The 19,915-nt window shown below is 45.0% G+C and overlaps 2 protein-coding genes across 2 annotated transcripts in view; one reads left to right on the forward strand and one right to left on the reverse strand.

Moving 5' to 3' along the window:
• LOC137534094 (proton channel OTOP1-like) overlaps positions 1-19,915 on the reverse strand; it is a 666,091-nt gene that overhangs the window by 454,185 nt on the left and 191,991 nt on the right. The gene's annotated exons all lie outside the window — the stretch shown is intronic.
• Positions 1-19,915, forward strand: part of KAZALD1 (Kazal type serine peptidase inhibitor domain 1) — a 90,983-nt gene that overhangs the window by 46,830 nt on the left and 24,238 nt on the right. Inside the window, exon 3 of the mRNA XM_068255448.1 lies at positions 10,143-10,303. Coding sequence (XP_068111549.1) covers positions 10,143-10,303 — 161 coding nt within the window. The remainder of the gene's footprint in view (positions 1-10,142; positions 10,304-19,915) is intronic.

Consider the following 19,915-nt stretch of genomic DNA (forward strand, 5'->3'; position numbering starts at 1 on the left):
ACCAGGGGGATCTTAGGGGTAGGCACCACCAGGGGGGTCTTAGGGGTAGGGAAAGGTAGAGGGAGGGTTCTGTGAGAGAGTAGGGTTCGGTTTAGTTGTAGTAAAATGTTAGTAATATTTACTAATGTTTTACTACAGTTATTACGAATGTACTTATACATTTTTTTCATTGTTATAAACAATATTTTCATATTTTATGACATGAAGAAACAATAAATGAATTGTTATACACAATATTATACAATTATAACGATTATACATATATTATCGTTTTTTAACAAACGTAATTATAAGTCTCACTTTCAAAACAGGGAAGATTATCGTATACACAGTTTGCGATTTCATAGACATTATAAAAAGTTTTCAATTTGTAAAACATTATTGTAAACAAAATACAACACAATTGTAATGATCCGCTCAGCTGGCTGCACAGGCAGACAGCTGTTTGACCATTCCTCTAGTCTGTGGGCTGCAGGTCTCTGGAAGAGAGACCTGTCTTTCCTTTGCAAGTTTCTGATCTGCTCTGCTGCTGAGGAATTTGCATACATTGGTTATGCAAATCGCCCAGCTAATTCCTTTGTAGGCTGGCAGTATAAAGAGCTATGTTTCCCAGAGTCCTTTGCTGGTCATTCCTTCAGGGTTTGTTGAAACACTCCTAGAGTGTCAGCCATGTTATTTCATGTCAAAGTTATCGTAGAGTAATTCTTGGGACTGCACTAGGCAGCTTCCCTAGTGCAGTTAGCTTGCTTTCTGTTTTGTCTGTATTGCCTCTCTGTTGTGATTGTCCTGTCACCAACGGTGGTTGTCAGGAAATCGTTCTGTCTGTCTGGGGTGCTAACCAGAGCAGCGGTCGCTACTGGTAGCCCCTTCTGTTAATCTGTCTTGTTTGGATCGCACTAGCCTCTAGCGGTAGCGGCTGTGGATCCTTCTGATCTTTGTTCTTGGAGTGTAAGCTGGAGCAGCGGTTGCTACCGGCTACCTCATGTGTCTGTCGTGTTTGGATCGCACTAGCCTCTAGCGGTAGCGGCTGTGGATCCTTCTGATCTGCTTTCTTGTTCCTGAACTCGGATCACACTCGCTCTGACGGAAAGAGCAGTGGATCTTTCTTCTCGTATTCCTGTTTTCTGTTTGTCTGTCTTGTCTGATACGAACGCTTGCTGTAGGCTCGGTGAGGTAACCGTTAAGCAAGCGCTCGCGTTCTTTGTTTCGTGTTTGTCTGTCGGTGGTTAGTTAGGCGTGCTTGTCTCTGTTGCGCTTAACGTGCAGAGACCGCGCTGTAAACGCGTTCGCTGTTGCGAATGAGTGCGGTGTTCGCGTTTAGTTAGCGTTTGTTATTTTCGTTATTTTCTCATTGTCGTTTGCTGTGCCTTTGCTCCTCTTGTGTTCTGTTCTGATCTGTCTTGTGTCACTTCTGGCGATCGCCTCTCTCGCGATCGCGTTCATACTTTGTTTCTGCGAATGTGTGTTCACCGTCGCTGGGTGGCGACTAGATTGGGGAACACACATTTAGTCTTTCTTTATGCTCTTCTCTTTAAAGGGAACCAGAGATGAACGTTTCACACAAAATAAACATATCAGTTGATAGCTTGTAAAGAATAAATGCTCTACCTGATAATTTTGCCGCTCTGGTGTGCCTTTTTTAGTGTTTTTTATCCATTATTGCTCCAGGAAACATCAAATATGGCCGCCGGCTCATATCACTTCTGCTTCCAGGTTATGAGGTGTTCTGGATGTGCTGTCTAGGCTATATGAGACTAGGCTGCTATCTAGGCTAAATGCAGCCTTTCATCTATGTGCTTTCATATTGGTATGATCTGCCTGTAGGAAGTGTCACTGATAATAACTGCATTTTCATTCCTATGAGAATCTAGTGCACACAGAGCACACAGGGATCATATTACAGCCACAGAGCTTCTCTCTCAGGAGCAGCCCCCTCCCATGTCATCACAGCTCTCAGTATGCAAAGCAGAAGATCTAAGCCAGGAGGGGGAAGGCTTGGGCTTGAAAGGACTTCACAGAAGAGTGACTCAGCTATAATGATTCCAGGTCAAACCTCGACTGAATTGTCGGTGGATTCTTATCACAGTTGCTAATAGACTAATTAAGCAGATAACAATGAAACTAAAAGCATGATAGGTGTTTACTGTCATGTTCCCACTGATAAATGTAATAAAATACATGAGGGTGCTTCATCTCTGGTTCTCTTTAAGGGCTGTTCAGCCCCGCATTGTCTTAGATCTGTACAATTCCCATCTGGCATTTGTGGCCGTGCAGAGGCTGTGCTCGTCTGCACTCCACAGCGCCATCTGTCGGTGGGAATTGCCCTATGCTGGTGCATTGCACCTAGCCTGGGTTCACCTAATTATACGCGTGTGGAGGGTTTTCGTTGTGTCAGTGCGCATCTTGTGCGCTGACCACGGAAACGATTCCGCATACGTTACAGAATGACCAGCCAAACCGAAATTCCCAGGGTAGAGGGAACGTTCGATTTGCTTCAGATGTCATTGCCTAAAACAAAAGCATATGTGGATCCTATTATAGGTAGCATCTTACATTATATTAAAGCAGTTAAAAAGTCTGTGTTCTGCAAGATCCTGGGTCCAACCCATATGGAGATTACCTAGATACAGGGTTGTTTGAACCGCCATTTGCCTCATGGGAAATTGGGGCTTTGATGGAAGAATTTGACTTTGATTGGAAGGCTTTTTGCGATTTTTACATCGCAAAAAGCGAAGATGTTCTGAATGATTGTCTCGATTCTATGAACGATTTGATTGATTCTGATGAGTGTGACGAGTGTTTTGTGGATCTAGTGATTTGTGTGTGGCAGACTATTTTGGATGAATTGCACACACACCAACCAATTACTTCTAATAAAGAGACACCATTGTCACATGATTATTCCTGTCTTCCTGGGGTAAAGCAAGTGAGTTTAAGCACTGTGCGACCTGAGATGAATGGGTGTGCCTCGTTTGTGGACACCTGATGGAATACTGTGTGAATACTGATGGAGTTTCTTCTGTTTGTTTGGAGGTTGAATCTGTGCGATCTGATGCCTGTTTCTCAGATGTTTCTGCCGATTGTGATCGGCGTGAGTGTGTCAGTTTTGTCAATGATATGTGGAATCCCTTGTCATGTAAAAACAGATCTTCTTCTCCCAGTACTACTTTAAGATCCTCCATCTATGATCTTGCTATGGGGAAAATTCCCAAACTACGCAGTTTCAAGAGTAAGGTTAATATGATTAATAAAGTTTCTCATGTTGTTGTCACAACTTCTTCTTCTAATATAGTTCAGTATGAATGCTCAGACCTAGTCAGGTGTGAATGGGAGCCCCCGTTCCAGAAAAAGCAGCTCGAAGCGTTGGTGTACGAATTGGAGAACGATTCAAAGTCGTTTTGTGAGTACTACATTGCCAGAAGTGAGTCTGTCTTGAGAGCATGCATAAGTTCTGCTTCCGCCTAAAGAAAAGAAAAGGTGTGTGAATTTGACTTTGTGAGCCCGCTGATTTGTGTGTGGAAAATGATTCTGAATGAACGTGTACTTCACTCAGTTGATGTTTGTAAAAGCACATTGTCAGCTGGCATTTCTGAGATTCAGCAATCCAGCCTGGAGAGCTCAGAATCCCTGTCTTCGAAATGTCCAGTTTCGCAATCGATTGCGATCTTGGATTCACAAATTTTGCGTTCTGACTCCTCGGATTAGTTAGCCGAGTCTAAGAGTGAGACAGCACCTTGGGTTTGCGAATCTGATACTGAAGCATCTTTGCTGTGTCTAGAGAAGGTTTCTTTGAGCCTGCCCTGTACCACGAATAACTATGATGTTTGGATCGCACTAGCCTCTAGCGGTAGCGGCTGTGGATCCTTCTGATCTTTGTTCTTGAAGTATAGCTGGAGCAGCGGTTGCTCCCTTCTATCTCATCTGTCTGTCGTGCTTGGATCGCACTAGCCTCTAGCGGTAGCGGCTGTGGCTCCTTCTGATCTGCTTTCTTGTTCCTGAACTCGGATCGCACTCGCTCTGACGGAAAGAGCTGTGGATCTTTCTTCTCGTATTCCTGTTTTCTGTTTGTCTGTCTTGTCTAATACGAACGCTTGCTGTAGGCTCGGTGAGGTAACCGTTAAGCAAGTGCTCGCGTTCTTTGTTTCGTGTTTGTCTGTCGGTGGTTAGTTAGGCGTGCTTGTCTCTGTTGCGCTTAACATGCAGAGATCGCGCTGTAAACGCGTTCGCTGTTGCGAATGAGTGCGGTGTTCGTGTTTAGTTAGCGTTTGTTGTTTTCGTTATTTTCTCATTGTCGTTTGCTGTGCCTTTGCTCCTCTCGTGTTCTGTTCTGATCTGTCTTTTGTCACTTCTGGCGATCGCCTCTCTTACGATTGCATTCATACTTTGTTTCTGCGAATGTGTGTTCACCGTCGCTGGGTGGCGACTAGATTGGGGAACACACATTTAGTCTTTCTCTATGCTCTTCTCTTTAAGGGCTGTTCAGCTCCGCATTGTCTTAGATCTGTACAATTCCCATCTGGCATTTGTGGCCGTGCAGAGGCTGTGCTCGTCTGCACTCCACAGCGCCATCTGTCGGTGGGAATTGTCCTCTGCTGGTGCATTGCACATAGCTTGGGTTCACCTAATTATACGCGTGTGGAGGGTTTTCGTTGTGTCAGTGCGCATCTTGTGCGCTGACCACGGAAACGATTCCGCATACGTTACAACAATATTTTTTATAAATGCTATTACTGCTTATCGTTTACACCACGCGCCCTTTTCCCCCTGATGCCCTATTTGCATGTACCCGTATTTAGCTTCCTCAGTGTATTATTATTATTGTTAAAGGGAGCCTGAGCACTGGATAAAAACTAAATTTGTACTTACCTGGGGCTTCCTCCAGCCCCCCATAGCCCGCAAGGTCCTCCAGCATCCGCTGCTCCCCTCTCCTGGTCCCGCTTCAGAGAGTCGCCGATTACCGGAGCTGCCAGCGGGACCAGGAGAGGGGAGAAGAGGATGCCGGAGGACCTCACGGGCTATGGGGGGCTGGAGGAAGCCCCAGATCAGTCCAAAAGTTTGTTTTAATTCAGCACTCAGGGTCCCTTTAATTAGTATTTATATAGTGAGTTACATGAGAATATTTGTGCTTTGTGAAATGTTTGTTCTAGTTACTGTTTATGCAGTCATTGTGGATAAAACAGGAAATATGGCTGGTTGCTGTGGGCAACATGCATAATCGTTGGCCCAGTGTTACAGTTTTATCTCACTCTGAAAAAAGTTGTATTTACTAATCCTGTCACTAAGATTACCAACGTAACATTACAGGAATAAAGATGGTGACATATGGCCTATACGAGTAGCTTCGTAAGCAGATATTGTCAATGAAATACTGACTAACTAGCAACTAGCATGCATATTTAATACTAATTGTATTGATACTCACTTCCTGCTGAATTTGATTGGCCCAATTCCAAACTGCAATTAATTAGCATGTCTGAATGCAAGTTGGGATTCTGTAACGATTTGTGTCAGCAAAGAACAGAATTCTGATTATTAGGTGATCTGCAGTATCACCTATAATGCAGATATATACCTGATTATATGGTGATCTGCAGAATCACCTATAATACTGGTATATAAGAAGCTGATGTGACAACAAATAGCAATGAGTGATTGGTGCAACAGTAGTACTGATAGCTTTGGCAATACCTCACCAGAGGAGCTGGTGGGTACTAACAGTACAGTGTCCCTCACCAGAGCCAAGGGCCCTCTGGTGAGAGTAGAGTGGTAAGACAGATCGAGTTTGGCAACTGTAGTACTAATAGCTTTGGCAGCACCTCACCAGAGGAGGTGGTGGGTACTATCAGTACAGTGCCCCTCACCAGAGTCAAGGGCCCTCTGGTAAGAGTAGAGTGGTCAGACAGATCGGGTTCAGCAACAGACAGACAGAGGCAGTACAAAATCAGGAGGCAGAGACAGAAAGGTTTAAGCAAGCAGAGTCGGCAGAAAGATCAGATGAGCAGAGGTACAAAGTCACTGAGCAGAAGAGTAGTCAGAACGAGCCAGAGTCATATACAAATAATAACACAGTAATGTAAATCTTTAAGGCTATCAAACAATTCCTATCTTGTGTGAAATCCCCGGTTTCCTCCCGGATCAAAGCACACCGGAACTATCTAAGGGTCTGAGCGCTAACACAGAGTATTCGCAACAGCAGACAAGTTGCGAGTGATTCAGCTAGGCTTTTGAAGCAGAGGAGACCTGTCAGGCACGCCCCCCTCCTATCAACCAATTAGGAGTGGCGAGCGTCTCCTCTGACGTCAGCCGACCGGCCGGTCAGCTTACGCGCCTCCTCCCCGCATACAGGTACTGTCTGTGCGCATGCGCACGCGACAAAGCAACCCTATGTGCAACTGACGCCCACACCCACTGCGGGACGGCTTCCCCGGACATCGGAGAACGCGCTACTGGCCACAGCGCGTTGTTGCCAAACCTGCATGCCTGTGTAGCGGTGGACTGTACCGCGGATGAGCGAGTTGTCATTTTACCTCCTGTAAGTAGAACTTTTAATTTGCGATTAAAAATTTCCCCCTGATAATGCACCATGGAGCGCTTCATCTTTTCTAGATTTGACAGACCTGCCCTCGGCGTGCTAGACGCCTGAGGCACGGATACATTGCTAAACAGGGAGCTGGAGGCAGCTGCGGTGGTAGCGCTGTTCACCGCGGCTGCCTCTCCAACGTTTGTTACAAATTCTAAGCATCTCATTGACCATCACCATTAACGAGGTGGGAAAGGGTGTGCACAGTTTATGACTCAATCCTGATTCTCGCTTCCCACCCTTACTAAAACAGCAATTTCAGAGAAAGAAAAACAACAATGAAGTCAGACATGGAACAATCATAAAATGGCAACACAAAATCTTTTCACAGGTTTGTTTTGCTTCACAGGATTTAGCATTTTCCCTACTGCATTTGCTAAATGGTGTTGATGCAGTTTAGTAATGGTATAGCTACCATCAGTGTCCAGGTAACTTGAGGGGAGTTTGCTTTTACCTGTGCTGTATTGTGTGTGCAGCCGGACATGTTCATATTTACACTTGCAAATGTATATATTTTTTTTTACGCACAAAATGTTCTTTTTTAATTAAAGAGTTTTATTTTTACTGAGTTTTTTTTCTTCTTTTTACACTTTAAATCGTTGTGGGAATAGATATTGGGTACTTAATTCAATGGGGCTTCCTGAGGGAGAAAGGATTTCCAAATTTTTGCCTCTTAGCAAAGCCCCTTCCATTGTTATGGACCAAAAGAGTTGGTATTATTCAGGTGATAGAGCCCCACACTTTTTTGCCCGCCATTCTGGCAATATCAGTCTGCATGGAGAACATAGGACAAAAAAATAATTTGGGTTATTTTTATTTTTTTTACATTTGATTAACCTCCTTGGCGGTATGATTCTTTCCGAATCTTAGGGTCTAAATACAATTTTTTCATTAGCTTTTAGACCCTGAAATTCTGAACAAATAATACCGCAGTGAGATCTGCAGCAGCCCCTGCACATTACCCATCTTTCCAGGATCCAGCACTGCAATTCTTCCTCATGGGTTCTGGGTGGCGCTTTATCCTATGGTGAGATCGCTGTCTGTCATCCTGTGACAAACTACGTTCTCACCCGAGGGATCAAGAGTCTCACAGGACACAAAGAAGAAAGGCTGCAAGCATCCGGATCCCAAGGGAGGTGAGTAACCACTTCAGCTCCGCTGCACGCTCTGCATATAACTCCCAGCAGCTAACCTGACAATCTTCGGGATTATCGCTAACACCATTTTTTTTTCACCCTGAGCCTGGGTCAGGATACCACCAAGGTGGTTAATGTTTAAAGAAATAAAAGTAAAGTACAAAGATGGTATGTGATGTGTGGTGCAAAAGACTGCTCAGTAAAAGCAATATAAATTGCCTAGCATTTAACCTGAAAACGCCTTTCCAATGCTCAGTTAATTCGTTTACCAGGTTAACTGGAATTTGCACAGGCATCGTAAAAATTAATTAAAAAATTGAATTAGCCTATAAACTGCATGCAATGAGGCGCAATAGAAGACTGGTGTGCAGCAAGTCGTTTACCATTTCTAATTGCACTGGGCCAATATATTAAGATTGGGGGCATAAATAGGGCAACACAATGGCATAGTGCAGTGATCTGCAAACTTGGCTCTCCAGCTGTTAGGGAACTACAAGTCCCACAATGCATTGCTGGAGTTTGATTGCCATTGCCATGATTCATAAAGGAAAATGCATTGTGGGAACTGTAGTTCCTTCCTTAACAGCTGGAGTTGCAGATCACTGGCATAGTGGATAGCAATTATGCCTTGCACTGATGGTCCCCAGTTTTAATCTGGGCCAGCACACTATCCACTTGGATGTCCTACAATTTCCTCTGGTCTTATGGCAAAAAAAATTGGCCTGGGGCTATGCTGGACATATGACTGCAGTACAGAATAGATTGTGAGGCCCTCTGGTGGACTTAAGTAACAAAACCTTATACTGTGCAAAGTGTGCAAAGCACTGCACAAGATGCCAGCACAATATAAAGATTAAATAAACAAAGTTAAAGGACAATTGAAGCAAGAGGGATATGGAGGCTGCATAATAATTTCCTTTTAAACAATAATAGTTGCCTAGCCGCCTAACTGCTAGCATTTCTCTTACTTGGGGCTTCTGCCAGCCCCCTGCAGCCGCCCTGTGCCCGCATTGTCCTGGAACGATCCGCCAGGCCCCCGCCGCGGCTCACTTTCTCTTTCGCTGTACAAGTCAACGTTCACTGCGCCTGTGCAGCCCTGGTCGCGTCCTGCGTAAGAGAAAATCCCTTTTACCTGCGCAGGACGCTCCCAGCGATGGGAGTGCGAATGAGGACGCGCGTGGCCAGGACTGCACTGGCGAAGTGGAAAAAGGCCGGCGAAAGAGAATATGAGCCGCGGCAGAGGACCGGAGGACTGTTTCAGGTATGCCCGGGCACAGGACAGCTGCAGGGTTTTTAAGGTATCTTCAGTTTCCCTTTAAAAGGAAATAAATATGGCAGCCTCCATATCACTCTCACTTCAGTTGTCCTTTAAATAAAATAAGTGAATGCAGAACTGGAATAAAAGAGCCCACAGAAATTACAGGACAGTGATCCTTTGTAGAAGAAATACAGAAGCCAAAACAAAAAGCTTTATGTTACCCAAAATCTACTTAAAACTGCTCTTACAAATGTGGAGAGGTACTGGCACCACATAGGCAGAATAGATCCAGCAATACAGTCCCATCAGGGAAAAACCATCATGGCCTGCGGTATAATGTGGAACATTCCCCGCATTGGGTAGTTTGCACATTACCGCAGTTACCTAGGTGCCATCATCCCTAATGGTTTAGGGCCTGCAGAGTTCAATCAGGTGTTGGAAAGCACTGTGCGAAACGTTAAATAAATCATTTCTGTTTAAACTGAATGCTAATATAAATTGACCTACTTGGAAATGTTCAAAAATAAAATATCTCATTTTGTTCAATGAGAGCTTCAGTTCAGGACAAACGGGAGCCGTAAAGTCGAGCTGAAAATCCAGTTTGTGGAGCTTTTGCCATTCGTGGGCAGCAGTCTGATCATGTCTCGATACCCAGCCAACCTCTCAGATTTATGCACCTCCTTTTGACTGATAAAGGAGGCGTGACAGTATACCCACAGCTAATAAAATATAAAGAGTCTAGGGCCACCGGAATGTGAGAGGATACAGCTGACTGTCAAAACTGAAAAATGCAAATGGTATGCATCTTGGAATTGGGCCAATCCAATTCAATTTAGCAGGCAGTGTATTCTAATTTCCAGTTGCATACAATTTGCATAACATTTGCACACAAGCTGAACTTATTAGGCTCTCATGGACCATCTCTGATGCTATCAAACTATTTCCCTGGGTATACCTGACACATGAAAACGATGTAAGCTGAAATACATGACAGGCTTATTTTGCTTTTTAATAGAACTTCCTGCCAGGTACAATAAATCTGAGCGTATCCCAAACTAATTTATAGGACTTACCTGAGAAAGAAAAAAGGGCAAACAGCTTAAAATGACTGTGCAGGAAAGTGTCTGGCCAGATCCTTACTGTATATATATGTTTGATCCTTCTGCAGCACCTCAGATCCTCACTCCACCCTATGACATCTGGAACATTACCGGGAAGGATGCCATATTTGGCTGTGAAGTCTTTGCCTATCCCATGGCATCTATTGAATGGAGGAAGGAGGGCTCCGAGATGCTGCTACCAGGTGATGATCCTCACATTTCAGTCCAGGTATGAGGTTTAAGGAATATTTTATCACAATGCAAAGCCAATTTAACTGTAAATTAGAGATATAAGTACCTCTTTGAGATATAAGTACCTCTTAGAGATATAAGTACCTCTCACACCCATAACAATGTAGCTAAAAAAAGCACTTGATTTGGAGCATGGACTTCATTATCGGAGGGAGTGAAGTAGTAGTTGGCGCCCCCTTACAGCTCTGGGCCGGTACATGGAAGCAGGTGCTGCTTCCATGTACCCCCCCATCCTGCTCAGCACCGTTACTGTGAAGTACTGGGACAGACCACAACAAGGACATTGCAATTATAGCAGATATTTAATTATGCAAAGTCTTTAAAATACGTAATTGTCAATCTAAAGCTACATATGCATGATGGATTAAACTTGGCCAGGGTAGCCGATAAAGAATGCCTCAGGTGATAATCTAGAAGGTGTACAGGAGACCCCTAACACCACTTAAAGATTCGGGATGCACTGCATATACATTTAAAGACGTTTTAAAATACTTTAAAATGTAAAAAGGAAAATGTAGACAAAAGAACAAAAAAGGAAATCAGGAATGGTTTATAAACAATTTCTCTGAAAACTTTGGAAATAGTTTTACACACATCCGTCATGTTGTAAATATACCAGTTCAGCAGCTTTGTGTGCTATTGAGCAGGTGAGTCCTGTGCACTGCATATGGCTGCCATACAGTATAATGTATTCCCGTACATTTACCATCAGCCACATGCCATGCATCTGTGCAGCCTGTAAATAAGTCTATGCCAGCTTTTAGCTTCCACACATTTATAGGCAGTTAGGCCTGGTGCACACCAAAACCCGCTAGCAGATCCGCAAAATGCTAGCAGATTTTGAAACGCTTTTTCTTATTTTTCTGTAGCGTTTCAGCTAGCATTTTGCGGTTTTGTGTAGCGGTTTTGGTGTAGTAGATTTCATGTATTGTTACAATAAAGCTGTTACTGAACAGCTACTGTAACAAAAACCGCCTGGCAAACCGCTCTGAAGTGCCGTTTTTCAGAGCGGTTTGCGGTTTTCCTATACTTAACATTGAGGCAGAAACGCATCCGCAATCCAAAATCTGCAGCAGCCCGGGAGTATGCGTTTCTGCAAAACGCCTCCCGCTCTGGTGTGCACCAGCCCATTGAAATACATTACCCTAGCTGATCCGCACCCGCAAGCGGATCGCAAACCGCAGCGGAAACGCTCCGGTGTGCACTAGGCCTTAGGCCTGGTGCACACCAAAAACCGCTAGCAGATCCGCAAAATGCTAGCAGATTTTGAAATGCTTTTTCTTATTTTTCTGCAGCGTTTCAGCTAGCGTTTTGCGGTTTTGTGTAGCGGTTTTGGTGTAGTAGATTTCATGTATTGTTACAGTAAAGCTGTTACTGAACAGCTACTGTAACAAAAAGCGCCTGGCAAACCGCTCTGAAGTGCCGTTTTTCAGAGCGGTTTGCGGTTTTCCTATACTTAACATTGAGGCAGAAACGCATCCGCAATCCAAAATCTGCAGCAGCCCGGGAGTATGCGTTTCTGCAAAACGCCTCCCGCTCTGGTGTGCACCAGCCCATTGAAATACATTACCCTAGCGGATCCGCACCCGCAAGCGGATCGCAAACCGCAGCAGAACCGCTCTGGTGTGCACTAGGCCTATGTGAATAATTTTCAAAGTCTACTAAATCAATCCTAAATCATGACAATAAGGCCAAAAGCTATATGAGATGGTACCAAAACGGGAAGCTGTGATGGGGAGAAATCTAGAGCTATCACTAATAACTACTATGTAAAAAGGGCCTATATACCATTGAAAAATGTAGCATTTATAAATGCAGGACTAAATAAACATTACCAGGGATATCATAAAACATGCAGCAGATGGCACCTGGAGACAGGAGTGAAGTGGCCTCTGCTTAGTAGATGGCAGAAGATGGAACCTGGAGGCAGGGGAGATGAGGCCTCTGCTCAGTAGATGGCTCCTGGAAACAGGAGTGAAGTGGCCTCTGCTCAAAACATGGCAGAAGATGACTCCTGGAGGCAGGAGTGAAGTGGCCTCTGCTCAGTAGATGGCAGCAGAGGGCACCTGAAGGCAGAAGTGAAGTGAAGTGGCCTCTGCTCAGTAGATGGCAGCAGATGGCTCCTGAAGGTAGGAGAGAAGGGGCCTCTGCTCAGTAGATGGCACCTGGAGGCAGGAGAGAAGTGGCCTCTGCTCAGTAGATGGCACCTGGAGGCAGGAGAGAAGTGGCCTCTGCTCAGTAAATGGCACCTGGAGGCAGGAGTGAAGTGGCCTCTGCTCAGTAGATGGCACCTGGAGGCAGGAGAGAAGTGGCCTCTGCTCAGTAGATGGCACCTGGAGGCAGGAGAGAAGTGGCCTCTGCTCAGTAGATGGCACCTGGAGGCAGGAGAAAGTGGCCTCTGCTCAGTAGATGGCACCTGGAGGCAGGAGAGAAGTGGCCTCTGCTCAGTAAATGGCACCTGGAGGCAGGAGTGAAGTGGCCTCTGCTCAGTAGACGGCACCTGGAGGCAGGAGATAAGTGGCCTCTGCTCAGTAGATGGCACCTGGAGGCAGGAGAGAAGTGGCCTCTGCTCAGTAGATGGCACCTGGAGGCAGGAGAGAAGTGGCCTCTGCTCAGTAGATGGCACCTGGATGCAGAAGTGAAGTTGCTTATGCTCAGTAGATGGCTCCTGAAGGCATGAGAGAAGTGGCCTCTGCTCAGTAGATGGCACCTGGAGGCAGGAGTGAAGTGGCCTCTGCTCAGTAGATGGCACCTGGAGGCAGGAGAGAAGTTGCCTCTGCTCAGTAGATGGCACCTGGAGGCAGGAGTGAAGTGGCCTCTGCTCAGTAGATGGCACCTGGAGGCAGGAGAGAAGTGGCCTCTGCTCAGTAGATGGCACCTGGAGGCAGGAGAGAAGTGGCCTCTGCTCAGTAGATGGCACCTGGAGGCAGGGGAGAAGTGGCCTCTGCTCAGTAGATGGCACCTGGAGGCAGGAGTGAAGTGGCCTCTGTTAAGTAGATGACACCTGGAGGCAGGAGAGAAGTGGCCTCTGCTCAGTAGATGGCACCTGGAGGCAGGATTGAAGTGGCCTCTGCTCAGTAGATGGCACCTGGAGGCAGGAGTGAAGTGGCCTCTGCTCAGTAGATGGCACCTGGAGGCAAGAAAGAATTGGCCTCTGCTCAGTAGATGGCACCTGGAGGCAAGAGAGAAGTGGCCTCTGCTCAGTAGATGGCACCTGGATGCAGAAGTGAAGTTGCCTATGCTCAGTAGATGGCACCTGGAGGCAGGAGAGAAGTGGCCTCTGCTCAGTAGATGGCACCTGGAGGCAGGAGTGAAGTGGCCTCTGTTTAGTAGATGACACCTGGATGCAGGAGAGAAGTGGCCTCTGCTCAGTAGATGGCACCTGGAGGCAGGAGAGAAGTGACCTCTGCTCAGTAGATGGCACCTGGAGGCAGGGGAGAAGTGGCCTCTGCTCAGTAGATGGCACCTGGAGGCAGGAGTTAAGTGGCCTCTGTTTAGTAGATGACACCTGGAGGCAGGAGAGAAGTGGCCTCTGCTCAGTAGATGGCTCCTGGAGGCAGGATTGAAGTGGCCTCTGCTCAGTAGATGGCACCTGGAGGCAGGAGTAAAGTGGCCTCTGCTCAGTAGATGGCACCTGGAGGCAGGAGTGAAGTGGCCTCTGCTCAGTAGATGGCACCTGGAGGCAAGAGAGAAGTGGCCTCTGCTCAGTAGATGGAACCTGGAGGCAGGAGTGAAGTGGCCTCTGCTCAGTAGATGGCACCTGGAGGCAAGAGAGAAGTGGCCTCTGCTCAGTAGATGGCACTTGGATGCAGAAGTGAAGTTGCCTATGCTCAGTAGATGGCACCTGGAGGCATGAGAGAAGTGGCCTCTGCTCAGTAGATGGCACCTGGAGGCAGGAGTGAAGTGGCCTCTGCTCAGTAGATGGCTCCTGTAGGCATGAGTGAAGTGGCCTCTGCTCAGTAGATGGCACCTGGAGGCAGGAGAGAAGTGGCCTCTGCTCAGTAGATGGCACCTGGAGGCAGGAGAGAAGTGGCCTCTGCTCAGTAGATGGCACCTGGAGGCAGGAGAGAAGTGGCCTCTGTTCAGTAGATGGCACCTGGAGACAGGAGTGAAGTGGCCTCTGCTCAGTAGATGGAACCTGGATGCAGAAGTGAAGTTGCCTCTGCTCAGTAGATGGCACCTGGAGGCCGGAGAGAAGTGGGCTTTGCTCAGTAGATGGCACCTTGATGCAGAAGTGAAGTTGCCTCTGCTCAGTAGATGGCACCTGGAGGCAGGAGAGAAGTGGCCTCTGCTCAGTAGATGGCACCTGGATGCAGAAGTGAAGTTGCCTCTGCTCAGTAGGTGGCATCTGGAGGCAGGAGAGAAGTGGCCTTTGCTCAGTAGATGGCACCTGGAGGCAGGAGAGAAGTGGCCTGTGCTCAGTAGATGACACCTGGAGGCAGGAGAGAAGTGGCCTTTGCTCAGTAGATGGCACCTGGAGGCAGGAGAGAAGTGGCTTCTGCTCAGTAGATGGCACCTGGAGGCAGGAGAGAAGTGGCCTCTGCTCAGTAGATGGCACCTGGAGGCAGGAGTGAAGTGGCCTCTGCTCAGTAGATGGCATCTGGAGGCAGGAGAGAAGTGGCCTCTGCTCAGTAGATGGAACCTGGATGCAGAAGTGAAATTGCCTCTGCTCAGTAGATGGCACCTGGAGGCAGGAGAGAAGAGGCCTTTGCTCAGTAGATGGCACCTGGAGGCAGGAGAGAAGTGGCTTCTGCTCAGTAGATGGCTCCTGGAGGCAGGAGAGAAGTGGCCTCTGCTCAGTAGATGGCACCTGGAGGCAGGAGAGAAGTGGCCTCTACTCAGTAGATGGCACCTGGAGGCAGGAGTGAAGTGGCCTCTGCTCAGTAGATGGCATCTGGAGGCAGGAGAGAAGTGGCCTCTGCTCAGTAGATGGCACCTGGATGCAGAAGTGAAGTTGCCTCTGCTCAGTAGATGGCACCTGGAGGCAGGAGAGAAGTAGCCTTTGCTCAGTAGATGGCACCTGGAGGCAGGAGAGAAGTGGCTTCTGCTCAGTAGATGGCTCCTGGAGGCAGGAGATAAGTGGCCTCTGCTCAGTAGATAGCAGCAGATGGCACCTGGAGGGAGGAGTGAAGTGGCCTCTGCTCAGCAGTTGGCATGAGATGGCACCCAGAGACAGGAGTGAAGTGGCCTCTGCTCAGTAGATGGCAGCAGAGGGCACCTGGATGCAGGAATGAAGAGAAGTAGACTCTGCTCAGTAGATGGCAGCTGATGGCACTTATAGGCAGAGGTGAAGTGAAGTGGCCTGTTACTAATATATTTGTCAGCATTGGCCCCCTAGAAGCTACATTATTCTGTCCCCTGAATTAGCATTAGAGTTACAGTATATACTGTATATCATTATTTAATTAAATGGCAAGCATGAGGAAAACTGCTGCTGCCACTACTACTACTACTACTACTCACATTACAGTATTTGTTGTTTTTTTTAGGTGCCCTTTTTTCAGTTACAACATAACTAGGAGAGAGATCCTCCATATCATTATATTCAAGTATCTCTTGGCTGGATTGGTGCTTCCTTTTCAGAGTTACAGCAGATTAGAGAATAAAACAGGACCATACAAATTAGAATAAGCAGTAATTTAGAACAAACTGCTAGTTACATAAAACCTTTTAATTTGCTATGGAATCACTGAGTCATAATGTATTATGACAGCACCACAATTAAAACATTACTTAAGTCAAAGATCTCTCAGTGATTAAAGGGTTTCTAATTCAAAACCTTTGCAAGCAATTCTGTGTCGCCTGAATACCAAATATCACATCTATAAGCACTTGAAAATATTGTAGCCATCATATTTAGAGGGGAAGAACGTAATTGGGTGATTAGGCAAAGAGTATTTTAAATAGTTATGTAATGGATGATATAGTACAAAGGTTTGGAAGACACGGGGAAATCAGTGGAAAACAGACACACAGGTAACGTCTATGTTTTAGGACAGAACAGACTTTTGAATTACAATCTAAAACTAGACCCCATCTGGGGCACCGTCATGTGACTATGTTTTGCCAGGTTCAGGAAGTATAAATTCTTCTTTTGTATCTGGTTTATTAGATCACCTACTATTTTATCTGACTGCACGCTACTGGACAAGAGAACTATGACTGACTTCACAAAAGTGAAAAATTACATTAAGGACTGCATATGGCAGTTTTACAAGTAATTGCAAGTTGTCTGTCAGTGGTTATACAGTGGCTAATAGTCACTCTTTACCATTGTATAAGTGTAATGGCCTCATGGTTAGAATGGTAATTTTAGAGGGTGGTAAAAATAGTCTAGTCTGTTGCCCACAAAACAGTCATTGTGAACTCATATACTCCATTTGATCAAATCTCTCCAAAGTTCTACAAACCTAAATAATATTTGAATAGTGCACATTGCCACCTCACCTTGTCATTAGACAGAGCTGCAAAATGAACTGTCTCTGTTACATGGGGACGGCCATCTTGTTTTTTGAAAATGACCTCTCCCTCACAGTTTGACATTACAGAGTGACAGCTGAAGACCCTGCTTGTCTGCCAGAGATTAAACTGCAGGGTACAGCGGATTCATACAGCCGGGTAGTTCCCCATAAAAATCTCATTTTTTTAAGGGGAATTTATATTCCCATATCTTTTGTTTGTCATAGATTTGCTGTATTAAAAAGAATGTCCAAGCTGAAAAAAACTGAATAAAATAAACATACACGTGTCTGCAATGCTATCCGGTTGAGTCAGGTTTTTTTCAGCTCAGATATGCTTTTTAAGGTTTACTGAAAGTATTTCCCAAGAAAATAAATTGAATCTGGTTTGTGGTTAGATTTCTCATCATGTGCTTACGTGGGTAAAACATTACCCTGGAGAACAAACTTTAAGACCTTAAGAAATTGCATAATGATCTGTAAAGTCACAGATGGAAAACTTGCATCCTTTTTAAGTATTCAATTTATGGCTGAATCTATCTATCTGAATGTTCTGTGCCTGCTGCTCACATGGAAAATGGCAAGTCATTACTATTCCATCATTTGCTAGCACAATGAAGACTTTACATAGTGGCTCCACTGTTTGTTCTCAGGGATTTCCTGTCTGTCTAGGAATACACTTACATATTTCACTACATCTGATGGTTACAGTGGCTTGTTCTGTAGTATAGATAACTTCCATGGCTGTCTTGTGTCTCAGTGTCTGACTGGGATGAGAAGGTCCCAGTGGGAAAACCTGCTGTGCTAATATCATCCAAGTGATGAGTCATCGTTAATGTCATGCTAAACAGAAGTTTGTCTTCTTTAAACAGAAGGTATTTGCAATTTTTCAGGATGGAATGAGCATATGATGTCTCCCACGATGCATCACTGCTGAATATGCAAATCATCCCTTTGTGTTCCCTGAAAGCTAAACACACCTCCATAATTGCTGGAATGCAATGATGTGTCAGCTTGTTTTGGTTCACAATGAGCTTGTTGGTCAATCTGTAACGTTAATGTCATGTGACCTATGCAGTAAAGTCATACTGGTTGTTACACTCTGTTTTGTTTTTAATGCAATGTCATAGGGGCCTATTTATAAAGATAATCTCCACATTACCAGAAACGCGCTAAAATTAAGTGCTGGGAGCATAGAGTTCATATGTTTATACTGCAACCGTAGAATGTGCATCATCTAGTATTGCACAGAGTGCTGTGTGTTACTCCTCCATAATTTGTTGCACCACACTTCTAAGTTGGTTATCTGTTATTCAATTCAAGTGAACAATACTGTGGGACACTGGTTTAGGTTCATTACGGTACTGGCAATGAAATGCTTCTCATCAGTAACCAACTATAATCAGCCTTTCATAAATATGATGTTATAAATGTGGTGGTCTTTTTTTTAAAGTGGAGAATACAAATGGGATGTATTGAATTGAAATTGGCACTTTTAGGGTGTAGACATGCTGTGAGTGCTTTCTGATTGCTTTTCTGACCATCAGCATTTTCTGAGCATTTTTTTAAAAACCCTCCCATTGACGTGCTTTAAAAATCGCAATAAAATTGCTGCAATCTCGATTTTCCAAATTTTTAACCGTGATTTTAATGAAAGTCAATGGAAATGTTTTAAAAAATGCTCAGAAAGTACTGATGGTCAGAAAAGCGCGCAGAAAACACTCACAGTGGGTCTACAGACTTAGTAAAGAGATTCTCAGATAGAAGCACTTAAACAGTATAACTTAAATTGGAGGTGTGAGTATTTCTAAATTCCAGACAGCAAAACGAATTAACTCTTTGCACACTCACATACATGCAGCCAAATCACGATACAGCTACTGTCCTTACAATTATGAAGTTATTCATATATTCATTATTAGTTATTAGGGTCTCGTTTACAAAAACTTGCATGGTTCTGTGCAGTCACATTCACCAATGACGAGGTTCCTCTGCATCTGTATGTGCATCTACCACTAACCCTGTAAGGTTCATAAGGCAAGCATTACTAGACTCCGGGACTAAAAGTATTAGATTCAAACCACCGCCAAGATATTATCTGCATGGAGTTTGTATGTTATTTTTGCGTTTGTATTGGCTACCTTCAGGGGCCCGCTTTCCTTCCACAACCATTGAACACACTGAAAAATGAATAGTCCTTTCCCTTAATTGGACCTACATAATGGTAGGGACATCAGATTGTAACCCATCCCCAACGGAATGTTATTCATATGCATTGGTAAAAGTGCCCTGTAAATCTGGGACATGCATCAGCATTATCCCTGTATAAATGCCTATTCATCAGCATTGTTTACAATGTCTGCTTAGTCTCAAGTATTTTGGGTAATTTAATTTAAAGGGGAAAAAAGAAATCAGAAAATATTTTGGAAGAAATGATGCCTCTGCTAATAATGGAAAGTTGGTAGCCTGGGTCATAACAACCTGTTTTTAAGATAGTGGTATAATCTAGTGGGAGAGAGAAGAAACAGATGAAGTAGGTTGATTCTGTGTTGGTGCCTTGCTACACTGTGGTCTTCTGCCAGAAGAGAAAATGCAAGATGTGGTGCCCAACGCTGAAGAAGATTTTATTGGAGGGACAGAAAATTGGTTGCCCGCCACTGAAGATGATAAAGAAAGCCGTCGGTGTTGGTTTGGGTTAGGTGTGGGTAGGGAAGGTAAGGGTTATGCATCGGTATAGAAGGGTTGGGGATAGGGAAGGGGTAGTTAGCTTTCTTCATCGGGGTTGGAAGATTAATGCCTTCATATTGCTATATGCTGCTGCATATTGGCACGTAGCCCCGCCCTCCCTGTGAGGCTAATCCTAGTATGTTTATCATGTGGAAAGCTCCTCCCCCAGAGCACTCTGGGAGACCAGCTATATTTTTGTACTGGCTTCGGAATGCTTGGTAACCGAACAATCTGCAGAGATCACTTGCCAGTAATATGTCACCACCTGTGATACATTTCAGAAAGTAAATCAGGGAGAGGAAAGATTTTACAATGGGCAAGCACTGACTTAAAGGGGTTCTTCCGCGAATGAGGAAAAAAAATCAAAATGGTTTATGCATAATCTATTAAAAATCCTTCTAAAA

This window comes from Hyperolius riggenbachi, chromosome 10, assembly GCF_040937935.1.
Source record: "Hyperolius riggenbachi isolate aHypRig1 chromosome 10, aHypRig1.pri, whole genome shotgun sequence".
Lineage (NCBI taxonomy): Eukaryota > Metazoa > Chordata > Amphibia > Anura > Hyperoliidae > Hyperolius > Hyperolius riggenbachi.